We start from the raw sequence: 26162 nt of genomic DNA, 5'->3' as shown, positions 1-26162 counted from the left end.
AAATGTGAAGTCACGGACAGACGGACTAACGAATGGACGGACATGACGAGCACAATAGTGCATTTTTTCCAAAATGAGAAAATGTGCTAAAAACACGTATTATATCCATTTTCCGTGTATATCACAATTGTGCACATAGAAGATAATGCAATAATGATAAATTTCAATTGATTGTTTGATTTGAAGGTACCTAGCAAAATTCTGACGCGAAGTTTTTAAAAACTGTGAAACATAAAGCAAATTAAATGTTCGATGTGAGGACTCGAGAGTTTTGAATCAGTCCGCAAATAGTGCCAAGCTTGTTTTGTAGCAACCGCTTGAGTTACTTCAAGGATTAGAAACATTTTTGATGTAACAAATACCAACTGCCTCGCAAATATTATTTTTGCTATGAGAGTTTTTTCACTGGGATAGATAGTTGAAAATAAATAAAATTAGGCTGTATGAATATTATTGGATTATTGCCAATCAATGTTGTAATGAAAGTTTAAATATCCTGTATTGAATGTTGCCGGTAACCTAATTTTAGTTCATTTCATTTTATTTCCTCCATTCGATGATTCTTGAAATTATAAATGCACGATATCATTTAATTAATGAGCAGCGCCCGGCTTGAGAGTCTCTGGAGGCTCATTTGCAACAAAGCACGGAATATATTAATGATCTATACCAAATTGAAGATCCGCGCCCAACAACGCATTTAAATAACGCAATTGTAACGGCTTCTTGATAAGCTGCTACGCTTAAAACTCTTCAGCATTAGTTTGCCCTTATAGCGTGCTGATGAGGAGGTTCAATAAATGTTATGATAATTTATTGAACCTCCTGCTGATAATTTATTATTTATTAATAATAAATGATAATTTATTAAAACTTCTGCTAAAGAGGAGGTTCAATAAATGTGTCCTAGGTTCGCTTCGTTGGTTTATTAGAAGGAACAAATTAGTTGCAATTATCGAATAAATACGCACAAAACATGGGAAAACGAACACATTTTAGAAACAGTGGCAAGGTTATGACAAATAAATATCAGGTTAGCAATGAAATAAACAAGGAGAAAAGTAAACGTAGGGCTAATATATATAATTTGCTAAAAATACTGAACAGGTAATTCCATCACGGCAACTAAGACAAGTAAAGCTATTGAACCTCCGACACTTGGCACAGACGCGCGCAATGTGGTCGGTCAGGAGATCCGAGTTCGCAATCTGCTATTCCAGCAGATGTTGCCTAAATAAAGTTGTAATATCAACATTTAACTTTTATAGTTAATGAACTGCGGCTTCAATTAACGTGGTAAAGTTAAAAAATTCGTAGAACACAAACCAATATACAATTGAACACATTAGACTCCCCTCAATTCCTCAAACTTACCCGGGGTGGTATCGCCGTTGACAGAGATACCGTCAGCTGTCTCCTTATCTGCACAGTCAGACGGTAGACTGACAGCGCGCCCTGCTGTCAGCCTGCGAGCTCTGTACCGTCTCAGTGAGGCTGCCAGCAGTGAAGTGGTCAGCAGTGCCAGCAGTACGACGACGCTCCCGATGATCCCTGCCAGCAGAGACGATGCTGTTCCTGGAGGCGTGGTGTCAGCATCTGAATCAAAGGAAAAAATATGTAATTGTACCAAAGTGCAACATTAAAAAGTAAGTATAATAAAAAAAGTAAAATGTATAATTAAAAGTATTCTTACGATATTTCAGTAAGATTTATTCGCATTATTCGTTTAATACCAAAGCGTATACAGGGTCCGCCATATTTATGGCAACGCATGTTTTTTGTTATTTCTCAATGAAACAAACAGGTGCATTGTTTTTTATTGGATGAGCTAGTAGCCAAGAATTACCTAAACAATTCTCAAACATTTTCTCAGACTTCTGCAATATAAAATAAATGAATTAATAGATGATATTAAGCTTCACTATAAAAGAAAAGTTTCCTAGAAACCAATTTATTTTTATATAGCAAACATCCGTTGCCATAANTCTGCTCAAACTAATTAGGTATACTAATCGTGTCATTAATCCAGAAAATTTCAGAATTAAAAATAAGATCTTAGTTTAGCAGCACAGAAAAAATGGTGGATAATAATAAATCAGCGTACATGGGTTGAGCAGCTGGAAGAAATTATAGAGCGAGCGAATTCATTCTGTTGTTGCCCTTCTATTGAATTATTGAGGTCTTAAACCTAAAAAGTGCAAAAAATTTGTTAATCATTTTTCGCCAAAGTTGGATGATACTCAAAAAATTTACCTATAAAATAAGAACAAATTTACAACTGGTGTTTGCGAAAAAGTGCTAAATTCAACTTAAATCTAAATTAAGTTCCAGGTTGAGGGAATTTTTATGAAAGTATCCTGAAACAAACTAAAAAAATAATACCAGAAAGTTTGCAAATTACTGTTCATTGGAATTCGTTCCCTGTTTTTCTGACTCGAGGGCAAACGTCATCAATCATAAAATTCTGATTCCGGAGTAAATTAAGTCCTGTGATTACAGAATATCGAATATAGAGATAGTATAATTGCGTTAACTATTGGTTCAGCGATTCAAGACGTTTTAATAGGTGCATTTTAAAATCAAAGATGTTTGAAAGTCGCTGGGATCTATAAAAAAAATGTCTCCATGGAAACGTTTGAAAATAGCGGTACAAGATAGCCCGAGATCTAATTTCATACATAACATGCCTCTCAATTCTTGGTATTGTCATTAAGCAAGAAAAACTGCATCAGTAAAACAAGAACGAAACGAACACTTATATCATTTTAATGCCGTCGTCTTAAATCTTTTAGTTAAAAACCTGGTCAAAATTGGAATTTTTAGCGAACAATCTGACCAAGAGTTCTTCGAGGGTTGCTTTTGTTTTAGAGTGAACTATTCTCGACACACATAAAACACATTCATATATTATTCAAATCCCACAAATAATTACAATGGCGATTGAGAAAATTGATATACATCATAAGCATTCGATTCATCAGGGGCAGGAAAATTCGAAATAAGAGTTTAAAATTCTCCGTTGTTATTGGAACTGTTCAAGACTAGACTATAATAATGCGTCTTTTAAATTTTGATGCGAACTCAGTCGCGCAAATTTCAGGCAGATCATAGAAGATAAAGGAATAACTTTCATAAATCCCCATTGTTAAATTTGGTGAGGTATGTTGAGATATTCCGTGCCTGGTACGATTATGATAGGTTGAGATGGATATATGCGTCTGAAATATAGTTATTAGTCATACGTCCTAATTTTATTTTTAAAATCAAGCGACGTATGGTTCCGAATGTTAAAAAAAAAATCAATTCCGTAGCGGCTGCTTAAACTCTTGTGATCTTGATTAACTCTTGATCTTGATTTAAACTCTTGTGATCTTCCACGCTATTCCTTCAGATGCTCTTGGAACACTTCTAGATCCCGACTCCTTCCGCGTCTCAATTACTCTTCGAGTTGGCGCAAATGTATGCGAACCCCACACTTGTCGGTGCGGAAAGCGGATGGATGCACGAGGGCTGCATGGCCTTTCTTGTAAGTACAGCGCTGGGCGACATCCAAGACACTCGGCTCTGAACGATGTGATCAGGAGGGCTCTTCAGAGCGCTGGCGTTCCTTCATGCCTTGAACCCGTTGGAGTGGACAGAGGGGATGGTAAGAGACCGGATGGCTTAACGGTTTTTCCGTTTTCTAATGGGAGGTGTTTGTGCTGGGATGCAACCTGCGTCGACACTTGTGCTGAGTCGCACGTCAATAATTCGGCTATTTCTGCTGGGTTCGCGGCTCGTGCGGCGGAGGATAGCAAGAGACGTAAATACGCGGCGTTGGCAGCACGGTATCGTTTCGAGCCAGTCGCATTAGAAACGACGGGCACATATGGTGAAACGACTGGTCCTTTAATATCAGAGATTGGCCGTCGCATTACGGAATTGTCCGGCGAACGTAGAGAGACTCTATGGTTGGAGCAAAGGTTGGGTTTGGCTGTGCAGAGAGGCAATGCAGCTAGCATCCTAACAGCAGTCAGAGAAAAGTTCGACGTGGGCCCGCTCCTCGCTCGCGTCACAGCTCAGTGACCCTCGGAGTCGGTGTAGGCCACCATCAGAGGCGTTAAGGTCGGGGCCCTGATCATTGACATGAAACCATTCCCTGTTTTTAATTAATAAAATCAATTCCTTTTTTTTGTTGGAATGGTGAGTGTGGGAGGCCTTTAAAAAAAATTTATAAGAGAAAATTAACTATGAACTTCTTATCAATTCTGGTATTGGCTTTGTAAAATTAGTATCATGTAAGTGCCAAGATACCGTCAGTACTCTTTAGAACACATAAATATTATTAAGGAATATATTTAGCTTCACAGTCAGCCCTATTCGCTAATATTCTTGCGAACTATCAACTGCTATAATACATTTAGTTTTATTTACAAAAACTGACGAGAATCTTAATTGCAATCAGAACTCACTAGTTCTATTCCAAGCAACATCTCGCGTCTATCGATCTGGGTTCTTTTTCTCTGGAGTTTAGTACGAAAATGAGGCATGCTTTTTGTGACCAAGAAACTTTGCCTGTGCGTTTCGGTTTGGTTTAGAACTCATTCTAATAGACTTTCTTCTGTGTTCACTATGATAACGCAATAATTGTAAATTTTATTTAAAAGCAAAAATAATTTGATCATAGATATAGACGATGTGCACTAAAAATATTTTTCATTTGATGTATGGAAAATTCTACAATAGCTGAAGCTGCTACCAGTGCACTTCGTTTCCTTCAGTCTTGAATTCAACAACATTATTTGAATATTAAGTGTACACGAATTTGCTCCTTCATTAATTGCCGTAGAGCAAAAATCCTATAAAAACAGAAAAAAGAAAACACAATACCTAAAGAAAACATAGAGCTTGATTTAGTTTCGTAATTATCAGACAATACCTTAGAAGAAATATTTTAGCCTATCAAAATAAATTGGGTATTCTCACCGGAGAGCTCTCACCGGCACCGCGCTGTCTCACCTTTCGCTTGCCTTGAGTAAGGAATACGTAATAATAATAATAATAAAATAAAATACAAGTACAAAATAAAACAAAAACCAAAAATAGTAATAATAATGAAAAAAAATATATATATACATATAAAAATAAAAAATAATGATAATAATAATATAATAAAATAAAATACGACTTTCAACCAATTCAGACTGGGTCTGCTTCTACGGAGGAATGTCCCAGTAATACGTATTAGAACGCGTTCTTCTAGAATACTGAGGCAGCACAATCTATTTACGACTTTATCACATTTATTAAGGAATAAATAGATTTTGTATGAATTATTAGTATAAAATCTAGTTATTTTACAGTACTCGGCAATAAGTACCCATTCTTGTTTGTAAGTCACATGAATGGCTACAGGGAATTCTTTCTTACCCTGGCTACAGGGATTTCCGCCGTGGGTTAGTCCAAAGTCGTTTCCGTGGAAATTTATTGAAATATTGGGTGGCAACCTAAACAACGTAATCTGCAAAAAAATGATAAAGAAATGATTTACAATTTGTCCTATTCTTTACAGACTCAGATAACATCAACTCGACGAATTCTATATCGGAACTATAAAAATTTCTAAGAAATGAACAATGGCTGGACTAGGTACTGTGCATGAAACGTCACTGAATGCCTAGCTTTGAGTATTTAATAGGAAAACGCATACTTAATCGTTAACACTGAAATTTATAGCAAAATGAATGCACAACAAATAATCTGATGGTCACAGAATTAAAAGTCACGAGGATTGCGGCTCCATCATAAAGACGTGAATGAACACTGAACAGTGGACAGACATGAAGCGGAGCACAGCCGACTTCCAAGTCAGAGTGAACAATGACGAGCAAGAGCAATAACGCTATGACGTGGAGTGTCTCTAAACTGAAATTACAAATTACAAAATTATCGCAGGAGTCAGGACTATCGTCGCATGAAAAGTAAAAAAAAGCAATGGGATAGGTTTATCCCTTTTAGCTGTAAATAATTGAATTTAACGAAAGGGAAATTTCGCGGGCGCGACAGCAATAAAAAAAGTAAAATTTTCAGAGTGGGTAAAAATGATACACAGAATTTGAGAATTTCTTTATTCTGAAATGTTCTTGCCTGAGAAAATCAATTAACGATGGAGGAATAATGCTGTGAAGTGATTATTAATAAAAAATCGTACAAAAGTGGTAGGCTTTATGCAAATAATTATCCTCAATGAAATTTTACATCTTCATGAGTGTATGGAAGTAGATAAGACAACTCTTAGTAGATAAGACTCAGTATAAATAATGTAATATATGAAATGAAATGAAATTCGCTTGTTCGTTTGATTCCATTAATTATCAAAAAAAGCTTAATCAATTAATTGGTTGAAAGCTTCATTAAAAGTTGAATCGACTGATCGAATAATAATATTAATAACGATGTTCTTAAATGATACATTATTTCACTTAATTTCTATAACAGACACGGACGAAACATTCACCTCTAATTACTGACTTTACAATTTATTATTCTTTCGTTAAATGCATACATATAATGCGTATGAATAAGTGTTTCTCAACCTTATTCAATTAATAATAATTCGCACCAACAAATAAAGCACACATTTCGAGACTTCGTATTACTTTCAAGCGGGTAATGTAATGAAAACAATGAGGTTGGTCTCTACTGTGTCCAACTTGATATTAACAAAATATTTTTATTAATTTTAAATTAATAAATAATAAATATTATTATTAAGTGCACCTTCAAACGACAGTTCTCAGAGCCCAGTGAAAGGCGTTTGCCAAATCTGGATTTGAAAACAAAGGCAAATTTGAACTACTACAATCTATTGTTATATCATACCTGGGACGCGCATTTTGTGTGGCACGTAAATTTGTTCCACAGTTCAATCAGTTCAAAAAGACCTAAAAATTCGAGCCGAAAGTGATAAAAATCAAACAGTTAATTCTTTATTTTTCAAACAAAGTCTAAATCCCTCGCCCGGAAATAAAAGATTTTACCATCGTGCAAATATTTGTTCCTAAATCTGCAAGTGTGTTTTTTCTAAATCAATTCGGAATGCAATTATATTTGCAGTTAAAACCTGTGGCAAAAAAATCTAATCACCAATACGCAAGAAAGCCCGAAAACTTCCCACCCAAAGAAGATGTTGATCAGCAGCGATGTTGCAATAATACGCAGGTGTGTTTTTGCAGAGGCAGATCCAGAAAGCGTTCACGTTACCGACGCTAAATCTAAAACAACAATGGCTGGAGCCGCCGTCATATGGACGCTTCCCACGACTGCTCGCAACTTGAAACGCTTTACAATTTGACGAGGCCCTCATGAGCGATCAGAGGCCATACTTTAAAAAAAGTTAAGAGATCGTAAGTTCATCAGCTAATCATTGACGGCCTTTCAAGCAAAATCCACCAATCATAGACAAGAAAATAGAGCGTAGGCACTTACGATCACTTAGCGAGTTTTGAAAGTATAGGTCCTGGACCACAACTGCAGCGAGGCTGACTTGTGCGATGAAGCTGCGAGAAACTGTTGTCTGATTTTCTTTGAATATGATGGGTAAACTTTGTTTTCCTATTATGTGTTTAAGAATTTCAAATTTGATCAAATTGTTAATTTAATTTAATCGCTCACATCAGCTTCAAAGTAGCTTTCAAAAAGGGGTGTCAAAATATATCTTTCGTTTATTAAATATGCTGTCTGCATACTTAATATCTATATCGGAATCGAAATATCAAAGTAACATACAGTAATTAAACTGTCATTTACCAGTAAAATTGCCTATTTAAACAGCGGTCAGCTTGATGGAAATCTTGCCTATTCTATTGATTAAGAAATTTGGACGCTAATTAGTGTGCTCTGCTGGTGCTCGAACGTGAAATTTTAATTGGGATTGCTGTTGTTGCGTCTTTAAAATCTACGAACACTGAATTCAGATCCAGATAATGTTATGTGAAAGATAATCTCTGCATGTGCGGAGCCTCGCTGTCTCTTGTCTTCCCCCATTCCAGATCCAGGATTCCCAACATTGTTGCCCCATTATTATAATTCCATTATTTACCAGGATTTCACTGTCAATTAGGATTTTTCTGACAATTACAGCAATTACAATTAGTCACGTGAGCTATTAGCATGTAGTCTTGTTTTAGAGGGTTTGTATTCTCAATAATCTCATTTTCCATGTATATGTCTTGCGAAATAATCAACAGTTAAATTATATATATTTTGTTTTCCTATTTCGACATCGAAATTCGTAACGTTTTAATTATCGGGTTTAAATATATCATATAATAATTATATAATTATATAATAAATTAAATATCGATAACGTGTATCTTCATGAGAAAAGAGTCTTAGCATCGCGGTATGGCGCTGATGAAGGATGTAGCATTTCCATAAAATATGGGATGGCTTCAGTATCGTAATGTATAAATGCCCTAAACGAGAATTATGATCTAACAATTAGCATACTGTGAATCACCGGTACTGTGACCTGGAGACCCCCACATGACGTCATCGTTGACACCAATTTCTTTGCGAAGGTCTTTGATACGAGATGGCATCGAACGTCTATCTAAAGATCCACATTCTTCTGTACGGTCATGTCTGAGTAACGACTCATCGACCCGAAAGCCCACACGGCGTTGTTCAGTGCCATGAGGTATTTCGTTTCTGTCTGAGGTATCATTGCAAGTAAATTCGCTTCCTCTTCTGATGTACCGGTAACCACAAGAGTACAAGGCAGGGTTGGTCGCGGCTGAATCTTGAATACGAGGACTGAATGTCGCATTGCGGCTGATTGCGATATCGCGTTCAGGCTGCAAGAGAAACAATTTAAGGGTCATTTCAATAGGAATTTTGGCCGAAAATCCTGTCAATGTTAGGTTAATTAGGTTATCGAAAAATTATTCGTAAAAAGTTCGATCAGCTCCTTTGTTGTTAACTTTTATCATTTCGGCTCGTTAGCGGGAATGCAGACATAGGTACAATACCCTTGTCAGAGATGCAACTATAAACCCCATTATCAAGGCTCAAGTTTTTACATTAAGTGAACAAGTTATTTTGTAGTCAATGGGTAGATTTTGTCACATATACCACCAAAAGGGCAAAAATATAAGTAAGACATATAAGGGTTTTTGCATAAAAGTATCAAGCTACCAAAAAAGCTGAACAGTTACTAAAAGGAACGTAAATAATAATTGAGGTTCAATTTTCGAGTCGAATGTTGAGCTCAGCCAAGTGCTATCAAGCGCACCCAAATTAGGATCGTACCTCCATAAAAATTTAGAACTATTTTCAAATTTAATTACTGGAGAAAATAGTCTAAAATAGCCGAATAATATCGGTTGATTTGGCGAGAAGTAATTTTATTATTTTCGTACTACTTGCTGAAATTTTTATGAAAATTCCTGCAAAGAACGTGTTGTCTCAAATTAAAATTTAAATAAAGAAAATACTGAAAATTTAATCATTAAAGTTAGTTTTTTTGAAACAAATAGTGTTCATTTAATAACAAAAAATTTTAATTGAAAACAAGTAATTAATTTGTTAACAAAGCGGAGGACCATTCGTGATATTTACTTGATTTCCGATTAACGGTTTTCCAGAAATAAAACCTAATCATGAGAAGTTTTCTCTGTATGACGCGCGTGACGTGCTGGCGTATGAGCTTCCCTGCGCATTTCATTAGCCGCGGTTTTTGTTATTGGCTGATTCTGCGTAATTTTAGGATTAGTCTTCATCATTGGCTAATTTGGTAATTCTGAGGCTCGGTCTTTATCATTGGCTGATTTTGAGCAATTTAGTGGCCCTGTCTTCAATTTTGAGCAATTTAGCGGCACGGTCTTCAATTTTGAGCAATTTAGGGGCCCGGTCTTCAATTCGAGCAATTTAGCGGCCCGGTCTTCAATTTTGAGTAATTTATGGGCACGGTCTTTAATTTTGAGCAATTTAGGAGCCCGATCTTTAATTTTGAGTAATTCAGGGGCCTGGTCTTCAATTTTGAGCAATTTAGGGGCCCGGTCTACAATTTTGAGCAATTTAAGGGCCCGGTCTTCAATTTTGAGCAATTTAGGAGACCTGTCTTCATCATCGGCTTGTTTTGGGTAATTCTGAGGCTCGGTTTTTATCATTGGCTTTTTGCGCAGTCTTTAAAAATAAATCATTGGTTTGGATTTCGCAATGACGGCATGAGAGGATTAGCGAGCTGCCTTTGTATGGACAGTTGACATTAATGGAATCCGACTTGATGAGACTTTGATGTTAATTTGACAGCACAATATGAGGCAATCATTGATACGTGCAACTGATGCATTTTTTCGGACTGGAAATTAATTGTGTGCGCTCTCTGTCACTTTTTATCATGTATAATTATTACCGAGACAGACGGGCATTCAATAAAAATTATTGAATGGGATTATTTTTTGGCTTGTGAACGAGTTAATGTTTCGGCTCACTCATTTGATATCAATTAGTACGATAACAAACCCCTCGATGCTATATGATGGTTTTCATACAAAAATATTCTTTACACCTTTTCATGACGAAATTCAATCAATTCCAGTTCAAATATTTCTGGGGTATTATTTGACAAAGAAATGCTGTCATGTTGGTTATATATTGCTGGCATGGCGATTTCGAAACAATTTTGTTAAATTTTAACTCATTGTTATTGAAATTCCGTTTGTAACTTTTTCTGACTTTCATGTTGAGTTGATTGAAAATACGTTTATGTATATATTTTCTTAATACGTTTTTGAGTGAGACGACATGGCTCGAGGTGGACTCTGACGCACGCTTTGCGGCGAGTCTATTAAACGCCGAGGCTAAATACTAAAATACTAATACTCAATATTAATAATTAATAATACTATACTCTAATACCATATCCTGACACTCAATACTAATAATAAATACTAGTACTATATACTAGTAACACGACCTAATATTGAAAACTAATTCTAAATAGAGTAAATAAAGTAAAATAGAAAACCTAAATACCAATACTAAAGACTTACCTATAAAGATGATGCTAATTTTACACACAAAACTGTCGATGAGTCACGACCACGCGCGGCTAGTGAGTCAAGAGCGACTTGAGATTCATTTAAGAAATGGACGGAAATTCCTACGAGGGACGAATATCTGACAGCCATAAATCAAGGGAAACTCTTTATTATATTAATATTATAAGGGACTGTAGATCATTACCTCACTTAAATGTAATGCGTCGCCAAGGATCATTGTATTGTACTGCGTTGCTTGTTGTTAATAAATATTTTCATGAATTTCCTTTGGGAAGTAAATTCTAGCTTTCCCAATCCTTGGTCCGGCTTTGAAAGTTTTTGATCAAATTGAAAGGAAATTTTCAATGGTTTAAACAATAATTCATCTTGAAAATCAATCTACAATCTTCAAGTTATTCATGTTTATTTTTTACACCCTTATCAAGCAGAAGTTTTCCCTAAAATTTTTGGTGTTCAATTAGTAAATTCCACATGACCAGAAACTTCCTACACATATCTTATAATAAGCTCGTATCTATAAATTCAATCACCGCGACACTGCAGTTACGCAAGATTGCGGTGTAGGATAAGTGCGTTGCAATAAGTTAGTGAGGGACTATAGGCTTGTGCCATATAGGCACAGGGATTGAGATAGATAGGATTTTGGGGAGTAGAGCTCATCTAAAAAATTAAAACAATAAATAAATTGAAAATTAATTAATTAGGAAACAGAAGGTACGTGTAAGAATCTCATCTAGTTCTACGATAAATTACTACTTTGAACCGCTAGGAATGCTTTCTATAATAAATTAATTTATAAATAAATGAGAAGAATTGTACCGAAAATCATAATAAATAAAAATGTCCTCACCTGGACGGCAGCAGGTGTAGGAGTCTCTGCAGCGCTGGACTCTAAGTGGGCAAACTCCCGACAAAAATCTGCTCGGAAAAACATAAAAAAGAATAAACTGTTGCCTGAGTCAAGGCAATTGTGGGGGATAAAAGAAGCAGAGAAGTTGGGATAAACAGACTTGGGGTGAGCAAGGGACACTATAAGCTGCAGGGGAAGCAAGGGGCAGGATAAAATATCTTGCGCAGACAACAACGCTGAGGCCTTTCAAAATTCTCAACAACGTTGAGAATTTTACCGTGTTAGAGAATTTTTGTTGGCTTTTGTATAAAACCAAAAAAATTGAGTATTTATTTCGGTAAAACTTGGTGCAGATAACATACAATAATCTCTTTTACATGAATTAAAATTTTAAAATTTTACCAAACGTCTCGTCAGATTTAGTAAATATTAGACCAAGCTAGAAATCGACAAGGGGTCTGAAAAAATAGTATGCGGTATGAATAGACTTGCATGCTGGCACTTTTCAGTGTGGTGTTAATGGACCATTATTGTTCAATTAAAATCTTATTAAAATACTTATTTTCCTGATTGAGTATTTTTATCCGTCGATCAAAGTTGGCTAGCATTTTTCAAAATGGTTCAACAAATAAAGTATTCGGCCTTAAATTCAATGACGATAATAATTATCGGGCATTTTCCACGATGAATCTATCAAGTTCAAAACCATCCGTCACGAGCCGAGCTATTACAAGAAGTCATATTTTGTTATTTAGTATCTTTGTCCGAGCTCTCGATCCGCCCATGTACTAATGTATGTCAAGTCAGTCTATATTTTGGCTCTAATTTAAAAAGCACTTCAGAAGAAGCAGCTTTTATCTCGGAGAATTTGGGCCCGATTGTTCTGACGGGAATTTGAAGTCTCGGAGTCAAAACAATCCAGAGTTGTTGTCTGTAAAATTGACGTCCATCAAGCGCTATTTTGAAGAAGCGACCATTACTTTTTAATTAACTACTCGCCAGGCTGTAATTAATAAAATAAGGAGAGTGAAAGCTCTCTCAATTAATATTACGATAGAGCTGCAACGATGCAACGGCGTTTTAACTTTGAACAGTTAAGTACGTTATAAAAAGGTGAAATAACATTTCATAATTACTTTACTTACAATCGAGAGCCTCAAAAAATTTGTTTTAAATACACAGAATTATATTTTATTCGCAAAAGGAATTTATCTCCCATCTTAAGAATATTTGTATTTTTTTATCTTTGTATTTCTCTGCTGAAAATCCGAAGAAATTCCTAAAGTGCATCTCGACTGATTCACCAACGAACTCAGAAAAATATTCAATAGAAATTTCTATACTTATTTCGTTTAAACTGAAAAAATCATAGAATATTTTAAACACTATAAGCACCTAAATTTAAGAAGATTCAGTTAAATGATAAGTAGAACGTTTCCATTTTAAGCTAGTATTATCGTTTAAGCAGTCAAAGAAATAGACTCCTGAAAAAGCTTTGATATTTTTCTTAAGAGTCACTAGTTAATTTAATTCACTCAATTATTGCTGCAACTAAGTTAGCCTTTCATTTCTAAGAAATACTAATCTGGATAAGTGTATGAACGATTACAGAAAAAGCGTAACCGACGTTATTTTTTAAGCGCAAGCATACAAAAATATCCACGTTATAGATCTTGAATTAGTAAACAAGTGTACATATTAGTTTTGAATACATTCATTGGACCAGAAGGAGGTTAAAAATCCTGCGAATTAAGTGTTCGGAATAACACCTCAAGCCAGCATTACAACAAAGAATCACACCAGCGGTAGCTCGCACAGCTTGTAAAAGTCTTTTACTAACCCAGTAACAAACTCTAAGACATCAATAACATAAAAAATTACATGTTAAGAGTCAATGAAAATCATATATAATCAATAACATAAAAATTACAAGAAAAATACATACATATGGTTTGAGCACAAAGGCTTCAATCAAAGAATATCACACCTTGCATGCCTCCAGAACTCGAGCTTCTGCGGTCGCCTTTGTCTTGCACAGGCAGGAGCAGGTGACTTCCTCCCGCCAGCGAACCTGATGAATACTCGCCTGGTCAAAGAAAAAAATATAACTCAGTACCCACTGCAGTGAGTGACAGAGAGCGCATTTTCTCGTCGACTAAAACGTGAAGTCACGGAAGGACAGACGGACGGACTTGGCGAGCACAATAGTGCATTTTTTCCATAATGAGAAAATGCGCTAAAAACACGTATTATATCCATTTTCAGTGTATTTCACAATTATGCACATAGACAAGAATGCAATAATAATAAATTTCAATTGATTGAGGTCTTGAAGGTACCTAGCAAAATTCTGACACGATGTTATTGAAAGCTATGAGATAGACAGTAGGTTAAATGTTCGACGTGAGGACTCGAGAGTTTTGAATCAGTCCGTAGATTGTGCCGAGCTTATTGTGTTACTTGAGAAACTTCGAATATTAGAAACTTTTTTGATGTAACAAATACCAACTGCCACGTAAATATTTTTGTTGATATGAGAGCTCTTTCACGGGAATAGATTGTTAAATATTAATATAATTAGACTATATGTATATTCTTGGATAATTGCCAATTAATGTTGTAATGAAAGTTTAAATACCCTATAGTGAATGTTGCCAGTAACCTAATCTTACTTCATTTCATCTTCTTTCCTCCACTCGATGATGCTTGAAATTAGAAATGCACCCTATCACCTAATTAATGAGCAGCGCTCGGCTAGAGAGTCTCTCGAGGCACATTTGCAACAAAACTCGGAATATATTAATCATCTATACCAAATTGAAGATCCGCGCCCGGTAATGCATTTAAATAAGGCAATTGTAACGGTTATTCATAAGCTGCTACGCTTAGAACTCTTCAGCATTAGTTTGCCCTTGTAGCATGCTGAGCTCTAAGATAAAGAGAAGGTTCAATAAATGTGTCCTATGTAGGTTCGCTTCGTTGGTTTATTAGAAGGAACAATTTAGTTGCAAGTTATCGAATAAATATGCACAAAACATGGAAAAACGAATACATTTTATAAACAATGGCAAGGTTATGACAAATAAATATCAGGTTATCAATGAAATAAACAAGGAGAAAAGTGAACGTAGGGCTATATATATAATTTGCTAAAAAACTGAACAGGTAATTCCAACACGGCAAATAAGACAGGTAAAGCATTGGATTTCTGACACAGGGCACAGACACATAAAAATCGGTCGGTCAGGAGATCACGCGTTCATAATATGCTATTCCAGCAGATGTTGCCAAAATAAAGTTGTAATATTTGAGTATTTAACTTTTATAGTGAATGAACTGCGGCAACAGTTAGAGTGGTAAAGTTAAAAAATTCATAGATCACAAACCAATATACTATTGAACACACTAGACTCCCCTCAATTCGTCAAACTTACCCAGGGTGGTATCGCCGTTGACAGAGATACCGTCAGCTGTCTCCTTATCTGCACAGTCAGACGGTAGACTGACAGCGCGCCCTGCTGTCAGCGTGCGAGCTCTGTACCGTCTCAGTGTAGCTGCCAGCAGTGAAGTGGTCAGCAGTGCCAGCAGTACGACGACACTCCCGATGATCCCTGCCAGCAGAGGCGATGCTGTTCCTGGAGGCGTGGTGTCAGCATCTGAATCAAACGAAAAAATATTTAATTATACCAAAGCGTATACAGGGTCCGCCATATTTATGGCAACGCATGTTTTTTGTTATTTCTTAATGAAACAAACATGTGCATTGTTTTTTATTGGATGAGCTGGTAGCCAAGAATTACCTAAACAATTCTCAGACATATTCTCAGACTTCTGCAATATAAAGTAGATGAATTAATTAATAGATGATATTAAGCTTCACTATAAAAGAAAAGTTTCCTAGAAACCAATTTATTTTTATATAGCGAACATCCGTTGCCATAAATATAGCGGACCCTGTAATTAAACAGCAAAAGATATTCCAAAAAGATTGTATTTGCAGAATTCGTTTGATCGTGCTACAATTTTTTTTAATGTGAATTGTAAAATTTCGTATGATTATTTCTTATTCGGCCAAATAAAATGAAGTGATGAAGTTCTGGAATAAGGGATCGATTGACAGAAAGGGAGTTGGATTAAGTTTAATGAAAAAAAGTAAACAAAGCGTCAATGTAGCAGGCGAAATTTATTAGGTTATCAAAAAGTGGCGAGAGAATTACATGAAAAAAATCTTGTGAGCTAAGCTGCCGGTATAACCGTGAGTTAAATATATAAATTTGAATTCGCTCAGTGAAGTTACTTAAATTTTTTTTAAAACAGCAATGATATATTGCATGCTTTCATTCTTAAAGTTTGTTGAAGTTTGCTTAAACTTTTCATCGTGCTGTGCAGGCATCAAAACGAAAAAAAATGTTTTCCCTCGAATTTCGAAACTATCAAGGACATAAACCTGAAGAAGCTCGTGACCATCTTCGTTAAAAATAGAGAATTAAGTCTAATAAAATAGCATTATTGTCAGTTTCAAAACTCATAATTTATCTAAATATTTCTTATCACTACCATCACCTCATACCTTCACCATACCTTGGACCATCAAAGATCTTTAGCAAAAGATTATTATTATTAGCCATAGGCTCAGTATTACCAGAAACTTTACATGCGGAACTCTTTATAAAGAACTTGTTATTCTTAACTTACTCAAGCTTGTTGAAATAATCGTTAAATTGAGTTCGTATATGAAAATTTAAATGCTTTGTCATGATGAAAAACAAAATAAATCTTGACTTTCCAAAAGGTTATAAGGTATAACAAAATTCAATATTCTCAGCCGTGTTCGTTCAATGGATAATGAGAAATCGCTCAGTGTTACGTTACGCTCGGAGACTTGGTTCTCGATTGATTGTTGAGCTGGAATATAAGATGAATAATTATACTCGTAAATCGCTCCAAGATAAATACACAAAATTTATTCGCACTTGAAATTAGCCTCGATACTTTTGAAAAAAGGAAAGTCGAAGCCTTCCAAAAAAATCTTTGCACACAGTTTCAGAATTATAAAGCTGTTCAAAGTTAACATGACCTGTAAAAAAAGAATAGTTAGAGTATAAAATTATTAGCGAAACAAAAAATTACAACTAAATACATTCTTAGTTTATTATTTAATGAATGGCGAAAATGAATTAAAGCAATGAGTGAAACATATTTCCCTCAAGAATGGTTTCATTTTGAAGTTATTACGTTTGAAAATCGATGATCATACATAATGGACGGTATAATAATTTTAAGCTCTGACGAAGTTCATTCTCTGCAAATGAATACGCGGTGTTATTATGATATTCGTTGAAATTTTCATCATTATTAATTTACTCCTTACTTAAAACACACGAGGCATGTCTTGATTGGATAATTCTTGATTCCCACGAGGCATTTACTCACTAACAAGGCTGTCTGTTAAAGAAACTAAATCAGCACTAGCTGGGAATAGCTAACATAATTAGATGGTCCCGTCGTGAACAACTCTCCGAAAATGCAAACAAACTCATTGGAATTAACTTGAGCTGCTGAAACTAATTAGGTATACTAATCATGTAATTAATCCAGAAAATTTCAGAAATTAAAATAAGTTCTTAGTTTAGCAGTACGGAAAAAAATGGTGGAAATTAATCAGCGTAAATAAGATGAGCAGCTGGAAGAAATTATAGAGCGATCGAATTCATCCTGTTGTTGCCGTTTATTGAATTATTGAGGTCTTGAACCTAAAAAGTACAAAAAATTTGTTAATTCTTTTTCGCCAAAGTTGGACGATACTAAAAAAATTTACCTATAAAATAAAAACAAATTTATATCTGGTGTTTGCGAAAAAAGTGCTATATTAAACTTAAATTTAAATTAAGTTCCAGGTTGAGGGAATTTTGATGAAAGTATCCTGAAACAAACTAAACAAAGAGTACCAGAAAGTTTACAAATTATTGTTCATTGGAATTCGTTCCCTGTTTTTCTGACTCACGTATCTAGTGCAAACGTCATTAATCATAAATTCTGATTCCGGAGTTAAGTCCTGCGACTATAGAATATCGAATATAAAGATAGTATAATAGCGTTAACTATTGGTTCAGAGATTCAAGACGTTTTAATAGGTGCATTTTAGAATCAAGGATGTTTGAAAGTCGCAGGGATCTATAAAAAAATGTCTCCATGGAAACGTTTGAAAATAGCCGCACATGATAGCGCTATATCTAATTTCATACATGACACGCCTCTTAATTCTTGGTATTGGCCATTAAGCCAGAAAAACTGCACCAGTAAAACAAGAACTAAACGATCACTTATATAGTTTTGATACCAACGTCCTAAATCTTTTAATTAAAAACCTGGTCAAAATTGGAATTTGTAGCGAACAATCCGACCAAGAGTTCTTCGAGGGTTGCTTTTGTTTTAGAGTGCACTCGTCTCGACGCACACAAAACACATTCATGCATATTCAAACCCCACATATAATTACGAAGGCGGTTGCGAAAATTGATATACATCATAAGCATTCGATTCAGCAGGGGCAGCAAAATTCGAATAAAGAGTGAAAAATTATCCGTTGTTATTGGAACTGTTCATAATAATAGACTAAGCTATAAATATGTGTATTTTAAATTTTGATGCGAACTCTGTCGCGTAAATTTCAGGCAGATTATAGACGATAAACGAATATCTTTTTAAAATATCCATTGTTGAATTTGCTGAGGTACTTTGAGATATTCATGCCTGGTTCGATTATGAAAGGTTAAGACGGATATATGCGTCTGAAATATAGTTATTAGTCATGCGTCTGAATTTTAATTTTTAAAATCTAGCGACGTAAGGTTGCCAATGTTTAAAAAAAAACAATTCCATAGCCGCTGCTTAATCTCTTGTGATCTCGATTTAGAAGAGAAAATTAACTATTAATCAATTATTCTTATCAATTCTGGTATTGACTTAGCAAAATTGGTATCATGTAAGTGCCAAGATATCGTCCTTACTCTTCAGAACACATAAATGTTATTGAGGAATATATTTAGCTTCACAGTCAGCCCTATTCGCTAATATTCTTGAAAACTTTCAACTGCTATGATACATTTAGTATTATTTACAATAACTGACGAGAATCTAAATAGAAATCATGACTCGCTTGTTCTATTCCAAGCAACAATTAAATAATAAAGCATTTGATGAAGAACGACAAACGAAACTGATAAGGACCTTAACGAGTGAAAATAATAAATGCTTATGCAATAATATACTTGAAGTAGAACATTTATGAAGGTATAGATTGTATTATAATAATAATGGTGATAATAAAAAAATTTAACTCAGTACTCACTGCAGTGAGTGACAGAGAGAGCATTTTCTCGTCGACGAAAACTTGAGGTCGCGGACGGACGGACAGACGGACGGACTGACAGACGGACATGGCGAGCACAATAGTGAATTTTTTCCATAAATGAGAAAATGCGCTAAAAATAATGATGATGTTGATAATAGTATGACGGTTGCTAATTCGTTGAGCAATCTAGGGTGGAAACCGTCTGATCCAGATGACTTGTTGGGATTCAGGGAGACCAGGCGCTTGAGAACCTCCTCTTCATGTATCTCGAAACTAGTTAACTTCGAGTGCACTGGTCGCTCCTCAATAGCTGGAATACTGTTCAAGTCCTCATCTGTGAAGACACTGCGAAAGAACTGATTTAGAACATTGGCCTTGCCCTCGTCAGAAGATATCTTCCGTTGATTTACATTCAAATCAGCAATACCGTCCCTTGTCTTACACTTCGAACTAGCATACAAGAAGAAGGCTTTCGGGTTCTTTTTCGAGTTTTTGGCAACGTCTTTTTTAAAATTTTTGACTGCGGTGCGACAAGCTTTTTTAGCTTGATTTCGAGCTCTAGCATACAGGTTATACCCAGCATCGCTACGAGTTCGTAAATAACGCTTGTAGGCTTCCTTCTTTGCTTTTAGCTTTGCTTTAACCGTATTGATCATCCACTGTGTTTTTCTGACTCCACCGAGCTTTATCTTAGGTACACACGCATCAACTGCAGACATAACAGTGTTCTTTATGAATGACCAAGACTCCGCCACATTCATGTTCATGATACAGTTCGAAATGTTCGCTGCACTCACTGATTCACGAAGTTTAACATAGTCGCCTTTCGCATAGTTGAAACGTTCACGCTTCCGAGGCGTCTTTTCTGTATAGCACTTAATACTGAAAAACAATGACTGGTGGTGACTTTTGCCCAACGGAGCCTCGTGGCAAAGCTCTTCTACCATTGATTCTTCACTAGTAAACACTAGGTCTAGAGTATTTGGAGTCTGATTACCTCTAAAATGGGTTGGCTTTGTGATGTGCTGGTATAAAAATGAGTCTCTCACAGACTCCATGAACAAGGATGAAGGGTGATTCTCATCCCTTGGATAGGATTCATGTGCCCAGTCTATTTCTGGATGGTTAAAGTCACCAACGATTAACGTATGTGACCTGCTCGAGGGTTGCTTTTGTTTTAGAGTGAACTAATCTCGACACACATAAAACACATTCATGCATTATTCAAACCCCACATTTAATTACAAAGGCGGTTGAGAAAATTTATACACATCATAAGCATTCGATTCATCAGGGGCAGGAAATTTCGAAATAAGAGTTAAAAATTCCCCGTTGTTATTGGAACTATTCATACAAGACTAGACTTAGACTAATGACTAATGCGTCCTATAAATTTTGATCCGAACTCTGTCGCTTAAATTTCAGGCAGATTATAGAAGATAAAGGAATAACTTTCATAAATCCCCATTGTTAAATTTGGTGATTTACTTTGAGATATTCCGTGCCTGATACGATTATGGAAGGTTGAGATGGATATATGCATCTGAAATACGGTTATCAGTCATATGTCCTAATTTTATTTTTAAAATCGAGCGACGTATGGTTCCCAATGTTTAAAAAAAAAAAAAAAGTTCATCGCTGCTGCTAAAACTCTTGTGATCTTGATTTCCAAGAGAAAATTAACCATGAACTTCTTATAAATTCTGGTATTGGCTATGCAAAATTAGTATCATGTAAGTGCCAAGATATCGTCAGTACTCTTTAGAACACATAAATATTATTAAGGAATATATTTAGCTTCACAGTCAGCCCTATTCGCTAATATTCTTGCAAACTACCAACTGCTATAATACATTTAGTTTTATTTACAAAAACTGACGAGAATCTAAATAGAAATCAGGACTCGCTTGTTCTATTCCAAGCAAGAATTAAATAATAAAGCATTTGCTGAAGAACTACAACGAAACTGATAAGGAACTTAACGAGTGAAAATAATGAATGCTTGTACAATAATATACGTGAAGTAGAACATTTATGAATGTATAGATTGTATTATAATAGTGGTAATAATAAAAAATAATGATAATAATAACAATAACAATAATAATAATAATAATAATAATAGTAATAACAATTATAATAATAATAATAATATAATAATATTATTATTAATAATAATAATAATAAGAATGATAATATAATAATAATAATAATAATAATTATAAATGTCTGCCATACCCATCCGATTTTCAGCAACTTTGAGCGAGAAGCTCTCGAGGAGGTACGGCAGCGACCTGCCCCTGACGTTCACGGAGAACACGCGCACGGCGTAGTCAGGGTCCGGGTCCAGAGGCCGGATGATGAAATCCGGACTCTCGGATGAGATGTTGGCTACCATTCGTCCGGAAACTGGTTCCTCCACCTGCATGCAATTAAGAATTCTGAATGAATGATTTAAAATTGAAGATCAATAAAGTTTTCATGATTTACTGTCCTGAATAAATAGCGAGACAAAGCAAGTAAAGGAAAAAGTTGAATAAGACTAATTGCCGCTTGACACAGTTCAGGCACGACAGAGAACCAAAGAAGTTGAGGAATTAATGTGTTTTGAAATTACCCTGTCCTCGGACAAGGCTTTTAAGATTTTTCCCCGGTAAATTATAGTCTGGTAAGGCCATGTGACGTCCCGAAATTGGGACAGTGTGAAAGGTAGAAGCCCGGGTGTGCCGGATCTGCCACTAAAAGAAGTCTGGCTGACTTCAGAGACTCGAGCGCGTGTCTCTGATCTGGAGACGAGCTCAGTCGCACCTGACCTGCCGAGTGCGGTATTTCAATTCACACTCGGCGGGAGAAAAATTCTCGAGTTAGGCAAGCAATTTCTCTTAAAAATTGTGGGGATGGGAAAACCTGAAGAGGTTTGCACAGACTTCCGAATAAGTTGTTGCGGCCTACGTTGAAAATTAAAACCAAAGGTATGTATAAATATTAGCTGTCTTTAGTGGAGGAGCGTACATTGCATAGCAACTGCAATCTATGAAGTTTGTTTAATACAATAATTTCTTTAAAAAAATAATTCAGAAGGAATTAATCTGCATAAAATTACGAATTAGAAAACGGAATAAATTAGTTTGAACCGAAGTTAAATTACGACATTGCTAAAACTAAAATTCCATTCGCTATCCTTAGATCCTGTGTCAATTTGCCCGGAGTCAATCTTGAGCGGAGAGCCTCTGCTTTTTTGCAGGAAACCCTCGCGTAAATTTAGAGCTCAGCTGGATTTTATCTCAAAAAATAATTTAGCCATTAAATCCAAAGTTTATTTTTTAATAGTATTAATATTTATTATTTCTCGCGTCTTTATATATTTATATATATATCATACTCCCGTAATGAGTTCCTATAAAATATGTGAATGTTATTAAATTCATATCCCAAAATATAATATTTCAATTTCAGTTCAATTATATGCTCTCAAGTTTTTTCTGAAACTTTAATGAACTTGAGCTCACCGAGCATGATTTTTGATTACACCCACATTCCTTAACACGAAACCATCTACAATTTCATATTTATATTAAATTGTAAGATTACGCTGATTACCTGACTTCCGAGCTTTGGTACTTGAATCCTATTCAACTTTTTAACTGAATGACTTTATTTGAATTCTATCTATACAAACGCTGTATTCTACCCACTTTTAAAATATTAAAGTTGATTATCAATTTAATGCCCTCCATGGCCGAATGCTCTTCTTATATTGATAAACTAATACATTCTAGTTTAAATTAGCCGACATTTGCAAAGTACCTTCAACTCTGTTAGGTTCGATGTTGTTATTTACTTAGGCACAACGTATTTCACGCCTCTGTCAGTAATACTATCTAATAATTCAATAATTATATCACGATTGTCATTTGAATTTCTTATAAGTTTGTGTAGGCGGTATGCATGTTTTTTTCCCGTATCTTGGATGCAGTTCTTCAAGTTCCTGGACGCCGCGCAGGCAATTACCCAAAGACCAGATAGGAAATTACGTGGCACGAGGACGGCTGGCGGTACGACGTGAATTTCAATTAATTTCTTCGTACCTGAGTTAGAGGAAGCCTCTACATTCTTCAGTATATTGAATGGGGCTCATTGTCCAATAGAGAAACACTTTCTTCACTGACCCGTTCTTTTGCCTGGCCAGAATGGGCTTGGATGATCCATACAAGGGTAGTAAGTGCATCGCAATGCGGACAAAGTCTCACTAGTTACCTTGAGTGTATGTGTGGGGGGAGGAAGCTTATCCAGTGGGACAACAAACTATATGATTAAAGGGTAAGTATTGCCACACTCACCACCGCCACACTCACCACCGCCACACTCACCATCGCCACACTCTCCACCGCCACCACACCACCGCCACACTCACCACCGCCACCACACCACCGCCACACTCACCACCGCCATGTAGTATCTGCCGGCGCTGGAGGTGGCGGGCCGGCAGGTCACGTGGAGGCTCGACGGCGTGCGGTTGTGCACACTGCAGCGCTCCACGCTCGCTGGCGAGTCTGGCGACAGTATGGCAACACTGGGGTACGGCAACACTGATGTATAGCAATACCAGTGTATGGCAACACTGCTGTATAGCAACGCTGTGTTGGGTGTACAGTTAATACAGGGTCATCAATATTTAGCATTACATCGTTTTTTTCAAAATCAATACACTCGCAAAACAGTCAAATGTGTCGTATGGAACCATGTCGACTGTTCTCCGGAAGGACCTAAAGTTGTCCCCATTCAAGCATGTCAAAAAACACCAACTGTCTGCTCAAGTTGTTGACGAACGCCTCCAAAGATCCAAGATTCTTCTTTCCCGCATTCATGATGGCACGCTGCCAAACCTCGTTTTCAGTGATGAGAAGATATTCAATGTTGAACACCACTTCAATTCCCAAAATAATCGAATTTGGTCGAAGAATGGGACGAAGAATCCCGTGTGGTGACTAGGAAGCAATGCCCGACCTCAGTGATATTCTGGGCAGCCGTAACAGAGTCCTCAAGGAGTCCCCTCTTTTTTGTCGACAAAGGGGTGAAATTGAATCAGATGAACTATCGAGATGCCATCCTTGTTGCTGCATTGTTGCCCTGGGCACGGAAGCACTTCATAAAACGCCCCTGGTCGTTCCAGCAGGACTCTGCACCATCCCATGGGGCCAAATCGACTCAGGAGTGGCTGTCCGAGAATGTTCCCCACTTCATTACCAAAGATGAATGGCCCCCATCGTCACCCGATCTGAATCCTCTGGATTTGGGGATCTGGTCATATCTTGAGAGCAAGGTCTCGACCGTTCACCATAGGAGTGTGGAAGCCCTAGAGGTCAAACTGCTGAAGGAGTGGGCCAAAATCCCGCAGAGTGTCATTCGTGACTCGTGTAAGGCTTTCTCTAAGCGTCTACAACTCGTTATTGATGCAGATGGTGGACATATTGAATGAAATTGTGGGAATTGTATCTCTGAAACTCTGCTTACATAAATACATTTTCAAACATTCATAATTGTATTTCAATTCATAGTTCTAACCACTCAAAGTTGTAACGCTAAATATTGATGACCTTGTACTTTGACAACTTGGCTGCAGTGCTAAAATTTTAGGAAACGCGCATAACATTAGAAATTTGTTGCAGAACAAAATTGCATGAAAATACGTATCCTCTTGTTTTTGTTCAATTATTGCTATTTGGTCATTTTGAAAGTTTAGCGTTCCCATATCATCGCGCGAACGATCATATAACGGCATTCTCGTGTACTCGTACATGATATTTAAAAATACCTTGCAAGATATCTTTTCATATTACAATAAACCTTACAAGATAGTAGCTGAATAACCCCGCATAGAACTATTATATGCCCATCAAAGCTTGCCCCTATCCCCCGCAACTCGACGGCTTTTATGTCTTGAACACAACGCGTTTACGTCGCTACAAAAAAATCTTTACCTATTCTCCCACCGCGGCCAGAATCCCTGATGACAGACTGGACCATAAAAAGAATCCTGCATGTTAGGCTCGCGGAAGGCAGGATTCGCCATGTCCTCCTAATTAGAACTTTTTTCTCGGCACGAACTTGCACAATACCAACAAAAAATCGTAATCACAAGATGACACACGAGCTTGGTGGATGGAGGACATTTTTGAGGGTAGTTAGTGAATGGTGAGTCGGGAAATATCCCCCCAAAAACTTATTTCTTCCGCAACTGTCGTCATACGACGTGATTTGCGAAACAAGATTGATCCTCGCCTAGAATGAATAATTCATATCCGTTGCGTGAACTAAATAATGCTTACCGTTGACATTTTTATTTGTTACCGTTGGCATTTTTATTTGTTTCACTTCACGCTGGTTCAATTCAGGAATGTGATATTGAAAAAAAATTACTGAAGCTCATCACTGAAAATACATAATTGCTAAGTTCACAGCAATTTTTAAAGAAAACTCATTAATTCTGTCATTAATTCATTGATATAGAAAACTTTATGTTGACGGGACATTTACATCAGAATAAATATATTCTGCTTAAAAACTGAAATTTAGACCGGAAATTTCTGATTAAGCAAGACAAATGGATTTTTAACAGCACCTCATGTACAGACTGCTTACAGCTGTAACACATGCAGTGACTACCAAGCTATTCAACAGGCAACGAGACGCCCAATTACTCAATAAATAAGATTATACGCTTGATAATACGATCATGCGAGCGCCATCAGTGCTATAAAATAGCTGTAATAGCTCTATAAATAAAGACCACCGGGCTTGTATAAACTGGAAGCATTAAAGCTCGGATCAAAGCGACCGTGTGAGCTGCGGATGAAAGGAGGCCGCTTCTGCAGCTGTGAGACGCTGCACGCGATGACAATAGTGTTATTTA

The 26162-nt window shown here is 36.3% G+C and overlaps 1 protein-coding gene across 1 annotated transcript in view; it reads right to left on the bottom strand.

The window, feature by feature from the left end:
* LOC108671994 overlaps positions 1–23886 on the bottom strand; it is a gene marked incomplete at its 5' end in the record, with an annotated part of 30458 nt that extends 6572 nt beyond the window's left edge. The window contains 7 exons of the mRNA XM_018159605.2: positions 1375–1596; positions 8501–8837; positions 11896–11963; positions 13883–13981; positions 15330–15551; positions 21488–21671; positions 23693–23886. Coding sequence (XP_018015094.2) covers positions 1375–1596; positions 8501–8837; positions 11896–11963; positions 13883–13981; positions 15330–15551; positions 21488–21671; positions 23693–23886 — 1326 coding nt within the window. The remainder of the gene's footprint in view (positions 1–1374; positions 1597–8500; positions 8838–11895; positions 11964–13882; positions 13982–15329; positions 15552–21487; positions 21672–23692) is intronic.
* Positions 23887–26162: the final 2276 nt, after the last annotated feature.

This window comes from Hyalella azteca, unplaced genomic scaffold (assembly GCF_000764305.2).
Source record: "Hyalella azteca isolate HAZT.00-mixed unplaced genomic scaffold, Hazt_2.0.2 contig6652, whole genome shotgun sequence".
In the NCBI taxonomy this organism is placed as follows: domain Eukaryota; kingdom Metazoa; phylum Arthropoda; class Malacostraca; order Amphipoda; family Hyalellidae; genus Hyalella; species Hyalella azteca.
Note: the sequence above shows the minus strand (reverse complement) of the source record. Positions and strands in the feature narration are given on the sequence as shown.